The sequence below is a fragment of the Vipera ursinii genome (genome assembly GCF_947247035.1).
Source record: "Vipera ursinii genome assembly, chromosome: Z".
Taxonomy (NCBI): Eukaryota; Metazoa; Chordata; class Lepidosauria; order Squamata; family Viperidae; genus Vipera; species Vipera ursinii.
Window position 1 is genome coordinate 52,122,925 of NC_139517.1, and position 12,660 is coordinate 52,135,584.

General features: G+C 37.0%; 1 protein-coding gene across 2 annotated transcripts in view; it reads left to right on the plus strand.

Moving 5' to 3' along the window:
* The window catches only part of FH (fumarate hydratase), a 42,919-nt gene that overhangs the window by 17,483 nt on the left and 12,776 nt on the right, over positions 1-12,660 (plus strand). The window contains exons 7-8 of one of the 2 annotated variants that reach the window (XR_014494184.1): positions 2,793-2,996; positions 7,628-7,780. Coding sequence is in view for 1 of the 2 variants with exons in the window: in XM_083377124.1 (XP_083233250.1) it covers positions 2,793-2,996 (204 nt within the window). In the remaining variant the exon portion in view is untranslated. The remainder of the gene's footprint in view (positions 1-2,792; positions 2,997-7,627; positions 7,781-12,660) is intronic. The other variant, XM_083377124.1, reaches the window with a different exon arrangement.

The window sequence follows — 12,660 nt, forward strand, 5'->3', positions numbered from 1 at the left end:
CCCATTTCAAATTTGGACTGTTTTTCAATATTCTACTTCTGTTATATGCCCTCTTTCAATTTTTAAAATTGTCATTTTTGTTTATTATTATTTATTTATTTATTTAGATTTATATACCGCCCTTTCCCGAAGGACTCAGGGCGGTTTACAGGGCATTTAAAAAACAGTCAATACAAACATTAAAACAAATTAAAAGAGATTAAATAAAACCCTGAGAAAATTAAAACCCAGTTAAAATTAAAATTAAAAATATTCTCAGCCTGGGCCAGAGAGCTCGAAGAGCCAGGTCTTCAGGTCCCGGCGGAATGAACGGAGGTTGGAGGTTATTAGAGAGTTCTTGCTACAATCAGACTGGTTTCATGGGATATCTCCCATTTCTCCCTTTTTGTAATGATTGTGCCTGGGCCTTAATTATTTCTCAAATTATTTATTAAATCCGCTTAGTCCCTCTCTGGGGGAGATGGGCAGTTCAAAAAATGTGAAAAATAATAAATAGTAATAAACAACAAATACATTGAATTGAACAAATACATTGAAACCTTTAGTATTGCCATTGTTCACTAGCTACTGCATTGCCTGGTATATAATCCTTTCCTTCCTACTGTTTCCTTCGTTATATAGGATTTATTGCCTTTGCTCTTTATTTTGAGTGTAGTTATATATCTCCTTAGATGTAGTCTAAAATCCTCCAGATGACTTTGGTTACATGTATTTCCAAAGGTGTTCTTCCTACTCTTTGAGGTGCAACCCATCTCTTGCTAGAAGTTTTTCTTATAGATAAAGAACACCATGGTCCAGGAATCCAAGGTTTTCTCAACAATATCCCTTGGGCCAGTAGTTTACCTCTAGACTCCTCCATTCCTCAGACCATGACCATCAGTTGGAGGTATAGATGAAAACACTACCTGTGCTCTGAATTCTTTTGTCTGCCTTCCTAGCTTCTTGTAGACTCACTATTTTTTCCATGGAGACAATGTTATTTGTTCAAGAATAAAACTGAAGAAAGGGATTGTAGAGAGTAAATTTGATTGAATGGTCAGCTTCCCCATCATGTCATGAATCTGTACACCTGGAAGACAACATACTTTCTTTGATCATTGTCTTGTCTAAGGATCATTGACCATTCCTGTGAGCAGCAAGTCATTCATCATCATGACATGTTTTTCTTCTGTGGGGTAATTATTGTTTTATTTCCTTGTCACAGTGTCAGTCTGACCTTTCCTTTCTTTTCCTGGAATTCAAGATTCACTCTAGAAGTCTATGATTCTTCTAAACAACTGATACCTTATCTTCTGATTCTCTTGTTTCTACCAGTTACTGTTAGTCAGACTTCCTTTCCCAAGACTACTGTTTTCTGAGGAGAATCTCTTACTCTTTTTAAAAATATCCTTCTGCCTTATTCAGAAGGCACTCTTCATATTTCCTGTTATAAGTCTCAAAATGGCGAGCTAAGCATCCTCTCCCTCCACTTTCTCCTCCAGCAACATAAGGAATTTGCACTTGGTTCATGTTATGTTCCTCCCCAACCAGGAACATAAACATGATGCACACTTTGCCTCTCTGTCCATGACTATGAGTCTCTAAGTATTGGTCAGATTCAAACAATTTCTTCCTTTGTATACATCTAACAAGCCCTTTCATAACCAGTAAATCCCTCAACTTCCCTTTGTTATCAAGGGCACTCTTTCTCAAAATCCTGCTCTTTAATATTATTTTTCTTGTGGCTATCGTGAGGAAACCCTGAACTTAATTAACTTCATTCTGATTTTCAAGCAGGGCAAAGTAATCTCAAAAATAAATATGGCCTTGGATTTACTATAGTAATTCTGTCATTTGACCCTATTTTATTCTCCAAAGGACAAAAAAAAATTTTTTTAGATGTTTGCAGAGTCATCATGTAGACATCCAATTTTGTGTCAATTGCTATATGCCACATCTGCTTATTTGCTTTATTCAGATCCCTGTGGGACGGAGATGCAGTGTCCAATTTGATCTGCCTGGGGAAGGGATAATACAGTTTATCTTATTCCTTCAGCAGCCTGCCAGATTGGAGAAGAATCCCAGTGAACACAGTTTAAAGAAATGCCTCTATCAGCTACAGTTTGTGAAAAAGCATATTTTGGAATAGATGGAAGAGACAGTCATTGAGTTTGGTGTTTATCTTCCCTGAGTATTAAAACATTGGTTCCTTCACATATGTAGAAATTCCACTGGGAACCATTTTGGTTAATCATTATGCATTGGTGAAAACCAGAAATTCTGTACTAATCCACGAATTCCTGCTCTGTTTAAACAATCAAAATTAGCTAGGTCTGCTCAGTGCCAGTAACATCCTGTCTTCCTATCAAGTTTTAGATTTTGTTATTCAAGAAATCTTCAAAATCTTCAAGTTCAGTTCATTGTCTACAGACAGTCTTTCAGTAATACTGGCAGCCTTATCTCCTCTAGAAGAAATGGAAATGATTTTCCTTATTTCCGTAGGTAGAATCTTCTTCAAGCTTAAAATGAGAACTCATGGAAAAATATATAATTTCTATTTCTAAATGGTAGCTCTCCTACTAGGAGACACCTAGTAAATTCTGTGCTAATAGTCTGGCAATCTATTTTCCCATTTATTGTTTCCATGAGATATTAGTCTGGTAACTCATAAAAATGGTGATTGTCTAATTTTATTTATGAACGTTCACTCAGACCAAAATAAAATAGCCTACACATATTAATCTTATAGTGTTTGAAGTGTGCATAAGAATAGATAGAAAGCTAATAATATCTTATTTCATTATTTTCTTTAGATTTGCCCTTTGTTACAGCTTCAAACAAATTTGAAGCTCTTGCAGCTCATGATGCCTTGGTTGAACTGAGTGGTGCAATGAATACTGTGGCTTGTAGCCTAATGAAGATAGCTAATGATATTCGTTTTCTTGGATCTGGTCCACGATGTGGTTTAGGGGAACTTATCTTGCCTGAAAATGAACCTGGAAGTAGTATTATGCCAGGTAACCTTGCCAAGATTTGATTATTAACTTTGGGATGATAGATATTGAAAGACTGATGGCATAATGTGTTTATTAATTACAACCTGGCATAGTCTTTTACACACGTTAGCAGTCATATTTTATCAGTAGAGTAAAAAAGGAATAGATTGAAATAGATAAAATGTATTATATTGATCACAAATTTATTAATAAATTTATTTTAATGGTTATTTTTAAAAATAATTTATTATTTATAACAATTAATTTTCTCCCTGAGTAAACTTTTGTTCGTATTTATTTACTTTATTTTCTAGTTAATATTGTGCTAATTGGTTAAGAATGAGAAATAATATTAATTAGATTTAATAATTCCAAAAGATACAAGTTTAAATTTATAGAACTGTAGTAATAGACACAAATTATTATAAAGTAATGTGATGTCATCACATGCTATTTTATCTGAATTTATTCAAGAAAAGATACAACTACCATAGATAACATGGACCTTGTGTGAAGTCTTGGAAACCAGATGGCATATCCTCAAATTATTCTTAACTTAGTTCTGTACTTTGTTTTCATTAACAATATTTTAATTCAGGTGTGAAGGAAATGGGAAAAAGTGCTTTGCTTGCTTTGCTTCTTTAAGTAAAATTAATTGGAAAAACAAGTAAATGAGAGACGGAACAAATTAAATATAAACAACTGAAGAGTACTGGACACATTTCATACTATAATTAGAAAAGAAACATATGATGTTCTAGGTCTATTGAAATATTCAGCTGTTGTAAATAAGACAAACATCATTGAGCCATTAAAGGAAATTGTGTTAATGTGAACCAAGTCCTCTCTCAAGAGCATATTTTTCTTAACTTTTAAAATGCTTTTTTAATTTAAAAGGTCCCTAAAAGTTATTACAAGTTCTACATTATACATCAAAATACATTTAGATCTTTTGGAAAGGGAACTTCACTGAATAATTTTTGTACCATGTACAAGAGGTAATTATTTTTAAATTTAACTGCTAAACCTTACTTACTAAAGAAAATTACCATTCTATTACTTCTTTGTAGCTTACTTAAATTACTATTATGGACTTCCAGGAAAGAAATGGTGAACTAAAGATGGCTCAATTAAAAGAGCAAACAATCTTGGTGGAATGAGAAGCCAGCAGATAGACTGGGTCTTTGTAATTCCTCTCTGGACAAGGAGAGGACTTGAGATCACCCATACTTGCTCCATACAGTTCTTCATCACGAGACTAAGACAGTAGTCTCTGGTCGGTTTATTGCTCTGGGAGAAATTACTTTTCAAATACTTCATTTTATACTGAAGGTCATCATCAATCAATATTAAATAGAATATTAGAGGTTGTCACACATGTTACATCTTACTTCAGTTGCTGCATTTATAATGGCATTAGCAAGCTCAACATCAAGGCCATAATCCTGGTTTATTGCAGCAGGTGCTCATTTTACAATATCAAAAGTTCTTGTTACTTGAACCTAAGATTTTAAAGAAAAATCTTAAGAGAGATGAAATTACACATAAAAATATAAAAAACTATCTTATTTGGATGATAGGTTCCAAATACATCCAATACTCTTGTTTTGCTAAATGCATTTTCTATTTCATTTATGGCATGTTTGTGTGATGTTAGTCTGTATAATAGCAATGTCAACATAAATTATCAAAGAATATTCCTATTACTGTATATGTGGGGGGTTTTATAAATCAAAATAACCCAGGACTTCTGTGAAGAAAGGGCAAATTGAAGAGCGGAGCTGACAAGCACAGCAAAATAAAGAGATAGTGAGTAGACCAGCTCCTTGTAATTGCTCTCTGGACAAGGAAAATATTTGAGATCATCCACAAAGTGCTCCACACAGTTGATGGAAACAATGGGATAGCCATCTTGTTAAAACACTATTGGTGCTTTTAAAAGAACACTAGGTTTGCATATTTATTTTTCTAATCACTTTGGGAGATTGCTTGTTGACTACTTAGCTATTAAGAATCTTTAGATCAACAAGTTTTATATCATCAGGTAAGTTCCTTCCAATCTTTAATGAAAGAAATTTAAGTTTAAGGACTTAATTTTTTTTAGAATAAGTAGCAAAAGTGTGATTATAACTTTAGTTTTGGAAAGTTACAAACAATGAATAGAATAGAATAGAATAGAATAGAATAGAATAGAATAGAATAGAATAGAATAACAAATATGTACAAATACAAATACAACAATCTTTATTGGCCAACTGATTGGACACATAAGGAAGTTGTCTTCGGTGCATGCACTATAGAAGCGTCTTGAGAAGAAAAGTTGAAACAGTTTATGTGCAGGATGTGAGGGGTCTGTCAATATTTTCTCAACCCTGTTTTTGGTTCGTGCAGTATACAGATCCTCAATGGAAGGCGGGCTTTTTGCAATTGTTTTTTCTGAAGTTTTAACTATTTGTTGAAGCCTGTACCTGTCCAATTTGGTTGCTATACTGAGGTACAAATGACAGACTCAATAATTTCTTTGTAGAACTGTATCAGCAGGTCCTTGGGCAATCTGAGCTTTCTGAATTGACATAGGAAGAACATTCTTTGTTGTGCCTTTTTAATGATAGTTGTAATGTTAAGTGACCATTTCAAGTCCTGGGAGATAATAGAACCTGGAAACTTGAGGTCTCTAATGTTAATACTGTGTTGCCTAATATTGTAAGAGGTGGTAGAATATGAGAGCTTCTTCTGAAATCTCCTATCTCTAGAGTTTTAAAAGTGTTCAGTTCCAGATTGTTCCAGCTGCACCACAGAGCCAGTTGCTCTACCTCTTGTCTACATGAAGTCTTGTCCATCATATTGAATGAGACCAATAACTGTTGTATCATCTGTGAACTTCAGTACTTTAACAGAGGGAATCCTTGAGATTCAGTCATTGGTATATAGAGAGAAGACTAACGGAGAGAGCACAGAGCCCTGGGGTGCTCCTGTGTTAATCGAACAGGTATTCAGTGTAATTTCCCCTAGTTTCACCTGCTTCCTATTCATTAGAAAGCTTATAAATTTATGAGTGTGGTCAGGCACAGCTAGCTGAGTCAGTTTAGAGAGAAGGATTTCAAGAATGATGGTGTTGAATGCCAAGCTGAAATCTACAAAAATGATCCTTACATAGTTCTTTGGGGATTCAAGACATTGTAAGATGTATTGTAGTGCCATATTGACAGCATCATCTGCCAATCTATTTGCACAGTAGGCAAATTGAAATGGATCTAGCAGCAGATCCATGATGGCTTTCAGCTGGGGCAGCACTAACCCTTTGAAAGTTTTCATAACTACAGATGTCAGAGCAGCCAGTCTGTAGTCATTCAATTCCTTGATGGAGGATTTCTTGGGCACTGGGATGATAGTAGATGGTTTGAAGCAAGAAAGGACATAACATATCTCCAGTAACATGTGGGTGAAGATGGGGGCCAGTTGATCAGCACATACTTTCAAGTAAGAGGAAGTTACCCTGTCTGGCCCTTATGCTTTTCCAGACTTTTGTCTGTGAAACAGATCTCGCACATCTTTTTCTGTGATCACCAGAAGTGTGTGTGCGGGGGTGGGTGGGGTGGTGGTGGCAGAGGGATAGAGTGGGTGTAGGAGATTAGCCTATTGTTGGTGTATCTGAGATGGAGAGAGTAGTGATAGTTGACAGTGCTCTCCTCTCAAGCCTACAGTAGAACACATTCAAGTCATCTGCCAGTTGTCCATTCTCTTCAGCAAGGGAAGGTGCAGTAACCAGCGATATTTTTTGGGCTTTTCCACACATTTGTTGGTTCATTTGTAGAGAGCTGATTCTTCACCTTTTCAGAATAACTTCTCTTTGCTGCCCTGATCTCCCTTTTTAATATATTCCTGGCCTGATTGTACAGCATTCTGTTTGTACGTTGTAACCTTTTTGTATCTTTTGAGCACACAAGAAACCCAGAGCTATCTTGACTTTATTGCAGCCAATATCTTTTTAGAAAAAGAACCTTTACTTCAACCAAATGGAATCAAGGATTTTTCTTTCCTAAGGGATTAGATTGGAGCAGGCCTGACAGTCAGTGAGTTTATCCAAGTCTGCTGAGGCAGCTTCAGAAACATTCCAGTCTGTGCAGTCGAGGCAAACTTGTAGCTTTGACTTTGCCTCCTCAGTCCAAGATTTCACTGTTTTATGATTTTAAGTCTTTGTCTATAAACAAGTACAAGGTGAATCATACAGTGATCACAATGTCCCACAGTTGCTCCTGGTAGAGAGCAATAGTCATCTTTTAATGTAGAGTAGCAGTGGTCTAAAATATTCTTGCCTCTTGTGAGACAGTTGACATGCTGAGTGTATCTTGGCAGCTCTTAGCTTAGGTTAGTGCTGTTAAAAGTCGTAACAACGAGCAGGGAGTCTGGATATCTTTCTTCAACCTACAGGATTTGGACAGTTAAAGTTTTCAATGCCTTGTTTATTCAAGCTTGGGATGGTATGTAGATCCCAGTTAGGATGAATGAAGAAAACTCAGGGGGCATATAGAGTATGCAAATAATGAATAGTGTCTCTAAGTTCATATCGCAAAATTTCTTTAGTACAGTGACATTTTTACATCATCAGTTGTTAATACCTCCTCCCTTCTTTTTACCGAACATTTCTGCAGTTCTATCTGCTATTTTAATCTGAAATCCTGGGATTTGCAAGCAGCTATCAGTCGAATCATTCAGCCATGTTTCAGTGAAGCAGAGGGCTGCTGAATTAGAAAAATCTGAGTTGTTACTATTTTAAAGGAGCAATTCTTCTATCTTATTTACAAGTAAGTGAAGATTAGTTAAATACATCAAGGAGAGGGGAGATTTTCTTACCCCATGCTTCCTGAGTCTTTGTAAAATGCCTCACCCCTCCTTCTCCTTCTTTTGATTCTCTTCTGCTTCTTCTGCTGAAAGAGATAAGCCATTCCTTCAATCAGAATTCCCCCCGCATTCAAAAATAAGGGAGAAATAATTCCAGAAAGCTGCTTGTTATTTAAAGTCCATTGTCTGTTACTCAAAATCTCATTTCTTGAGTATGAAAATTCAGAGCCACAGAAAATAATACAAAATATCAGAACTACTAGAGAGCGTTTCATTAAGGCTGCCATCGGTGGTGTCATCTTTAACTTGTGTGATTTTGGAATTAATTACAAGAACACTACCTGTGGGAAAATACTTTTTAATTCAAGTATTTAAATAGATTTGTCAGATTCCTACAGATCAGACATGTCAAACACAAGGCCCGGGGGCCAGATCCAGCCCGCTAAGTGGTTTCATGTGGCCCGCGAAGCCATCCTGGAAACAGTGAGGGAACGGCCCCCACTGCCTTGGCCCTGGCCCAGAGACCCTCCTTCTGCCAGAGACCCTCAGATCTGTCCCACTCCTGCCCAGGCCCCCATAGGCACCCTTGATGTGAACGATGTAGATCTGGCCATGCCCACCCAGTAGGCCATACGCACTCTAGCCACGCCCACCCAGTAGGCCACGCCCACCTAGGCCATGCCCCCCCCCCCGAGGGCAACTGCAATGCTGATGCGGCCCTCAATGAAATTGAGTTTGACACCCCTGCTATAGATCCCTGTCAGGATGCTGCCATCCTGATGGGACGGGGTACCTTTGGAGCTTTCATGTGATGTATTTAGCTTTGCTTTGTTTATTCTGTTCCTGTGTGCTTTGATGTACCTTTCTGGGGAATGTTAGAGGGGAGAGAAGTGCCGAAGGCCATCTGCTTTGCCTCACCAAGAAAGAGATGCCTGGGAACATCTTATTGCAATTTCTGTCCAGAGTTCTCACAACATCTTTGCACCTCTGGATTGGCTCCTATTGACTGGGCAGTTGGGAGGGGTTTTTTTATAACAAGTTTTATTAGTTTTTCAAATTACAACCTATATATTTAGAAAGCATCATGATAACTGGGTAGTCATCAGTTGAGTAACAGTGTTTTCAATACATAGTTTGGGTTACATTATCATAGCATCCTTCTCTATTTCCCTCAACATTCAATACAACATATTTAAACTTAACAAAATTCTAGGAATAGCACAGTCAAAGAAGATTAGTCAATCCAATTTTGATAAGTTATATCTATATCCTGTTATAAAATTTTATCTAATTTTGATGTTAATTATAGTATCCAAGTTTAACCTTTAACATCCCAAATAGTATTCACAACCCAAAGTTCTCTTATTTTATTACACCAAAAATTGTATCATCTAACATACACTCGGTATTTAAATAGCTAGCTTCTACCTAATAAACATTGTTTATTTCATATCCTAATACATCACAAGTTATCAATTGGAGAGTCTATATCAATCTACTTATACATAACCAAAATTTTAACATCAAACATAGGATCCATAAGCCAAATTTCCATTATATCAATATATAAATTTATGATATTTGAAATAAGCTTAGTAAATACTTAAACACATTTTAATTCTATCTCATAAATATTTTCTATTTCAGATCCTAATAAGTCACTAACAAAATGACCTGCAATAATTCTCTAGGAATTCATATTTTAAATCTAACTCCAGGTTTCTTTTTTTGCCAGTCAGGTTTCCAGACCCAGGGCTTTAAATTGCCAAGTAGGTCTTCATTTGCTTGCATATATATTATTTGCCCCAGAGGAGGCCATCTAACCATCAGCAATATACAAAGGTTGAACCATTTATAGTCATTACATTGTTGCCATGTTAATTCCATTCTCTATTTGCTCTGACATCTCTGTCTGCAGTTCAGTTTGGATTCTTCTTCCATCTGGGTTGATCTGTTTTGAGTAGAAAATCTTATCCAGTTTTATAGTTAGTGATTGGCTGTTCAGGTTTTCCACAGGTTGTCTTTGTTGGTCTTCGGCTTCATCTATATTGGCATCACTTGCATGTAATGTACGTCTGAAATTGTAGGCTCCTTAGAGAGGGTCAGAAGTTGAGTATTAAGTTTTTCCCTAGTTTGTTGTTGGTCTTTAAGATTGTCTGTCATAGTAGTGGTTCCTTGTACTTTAAAAATTGTAGGTTCTTTGAGTAAGGTTTTGAATATTAGTTTTTTCAATTTGTTGTTGTTGTTTATATTCCTCTGTCTCAATAGTAATATCTTCCAATTTTGTTCTATTCTAAAGTGTAAATTCTTTAGTTGCAGTCTGGGTTTCAATTTGTGACTTAATGTTGGCATGTAGATTATTAAATCTGGAGATAGACATCTCAGTGACTCTGTAAATTGTTTCAAGTATAAGGTTATAGTCAAGCGAGGTTTGTGGCTGATACTTCTCCATTTTGTAATAATTATAAATAGTCCTTTAGTGGAGGCTATTTTTCAAAAAAAAAAAATCAGTAAGTGTCCACCTCCACAAGTCTAAGCCAAATTCATGTCCAGCTGTTTCAGGTTTTATCTTAATGCCAAGGTCAGTCCAAAATGTAAGCAAGCTTGTTTGCCAGTAGTAACAGACTTGACCAAATCCTTTTCAGGCAGAGTCTTTTTATTTATTTCTTTTTTTTGTCCCCTTTTTAGACTTAATAGGTAGAATAGTCCGTTTTGTAAATATAGGAACTTTGGGCCAAAAGTAGATAGGCAGTAAGTCCAATTAATCAGTATAATTTAGTACAAGGCTTTTTCTTTTCTCTCCCAATGTAGATAAAGGCTGCTATTAAGGAGGGGGGAGGAAATCCCTTCCCTCTCTCTTCGCAAGGGGAAGCAAATTCGGAAAGCTTTTGACAGGCAAAGTAGACGATTAGGAATAGAAGAAGGCAATTCTCACCCAGTTTTCAAGTGCTTTGTTGTGCTTTGGGTTCGGCAGGAAACGGCTAAATGATGGGACATGGGAGTGGCCGATCCTTTCTTCTTCGGTTCGGAAAGTAGCTCCAAACTGATGGGAGGGCCGCTGTCCTACCGCCAACTGGAAAGACCTCTCCCCTGCTCATTGCCCCTCCAGGGCAACTTTGACCCTTTTACAGGGGCCTCCCGATGAAGAAAGCCAGGCAACGCGAGGATTGATTGCCTCATGCGTCTGGCTGCACCGAAATCCAGAACCAGAAGCTTGGGAGGGGTTTTTAGCAATGGGCTTTAGCCTAATGACTTCACGCAGGAACTTCAGATTGTGCCTGCCTTTTCTTGCTTTCACTATCTTTCGATAAAAGTTCCTTTTGAAACAATGCCAGTTTCAAGAGTTTTGCTTTCTTGGGAGAACTAGCTGAGGCAGGACCTTACGTTAGGCAAGATATACAAAGTGGTCAACCTGGAGTGGCAATAACCCCACTGTGGGTATCCAGCACATGATGTCTAACCCAGGCAGTGAACATGGAGAGGCTGATTGCTGGGAAGAGATCTCTACAAAACCTCACTTAGACACAAACTCTGGTGAATGGATGAAAGAAATTGCTGCCCTGAGGATCCTGAGAAGCCAAGATGGTCTATGGACATGAAGAAGAAGGAGGATTGGGAAAGAAGAGCCAAGGGGGTCACCATCACCCATGGTAGCCAACATTGTGGCTGGAAGTGTGAAATGGAGGAAGTGCTCTATGAGGACAATCAATCAGATGAAGAACCAGACCATGCCGATCGCCTCATGAAGCAAGCCATGCACTTCATGATGGAAGCATTCCAAAGCATGAAAACAAGGAGTTTTAGCCCACCAGGAAAGGATGAGTGAAGAACACGAGGAGGAGCATGAAGGGGGGACCAGTGAAGCAAGAAATCCCCCTTCCAGAGATGGCTGCAGGGACCACCAAATTAGCTGAGAGGATCGCCAGCCAACCCTCCCCAGAGGGACGGGGCACGAATGCTTGCAAAGCCCGGGGGGGCACATCCTCAGCGGGAATGGAAGGCACCCCCCCTTCGTGTCAAATTTGATGGAGCTCCTCAGCAACTGGGTTTCTTCCTCACCCATGAGGAAGAGTTCTGCTTTCTTGGGAGAACTAGCTGAGGCAGGACCTTACAAAAATTCATTATCATTTTTTAAAAAATATAGGTTAGAACTTGAATAAAGATTGGATGCTAGAGGGAATTAGAAGCAACTAGTAATTACATTTAAAGAATAAGTACACTTAAATTTGACTTCTAATACAGAATGGAGCAAAATACATTTGACATATTAAAAAATATTTTTGAACAATGGAGCCAGAAGTTAATTTTAAGAGTGTCTGCTTCTATAAACAGATTGTATTAAAAGACAAACAAGACAAATGGATCAGGCTCAGGAATGTATGGGAAAAGATGCTACACTGAATAAAGTGGCTGATGTCTTAATAATTAAAAAGGATATACAAATAACAAACAAATAGAGAAATCTGGACAATTTTCCTGTATTGGATTTGCCAAAGGTTTGAAGAATTTCATGGGAAGAAACAAAGTAAAATGAAATGAAATGACATTTTAGGACATTATTTAAATGCATTAAAGATGATTATTAAAAGCAAAATAAAGGAATATAGAGTTGGTTAAAATAGATATGTTATTTCTACAATTCTTAGTGGAGTTTTGTTGACCAGGACTGAAATTGATCAGGTTTAAAATCTGTTTATAGATTAAGACATTAGATATGGGAAAAACAGATAATTAGTTGTATTTTAAGAGGTTATAAATTACTAAAATTGTTCAGACTTGTGATGAGGGGGAAATAATTGCTTCATATATTTACTTCATATATTTTCCTTTCTATTTTTCTTTT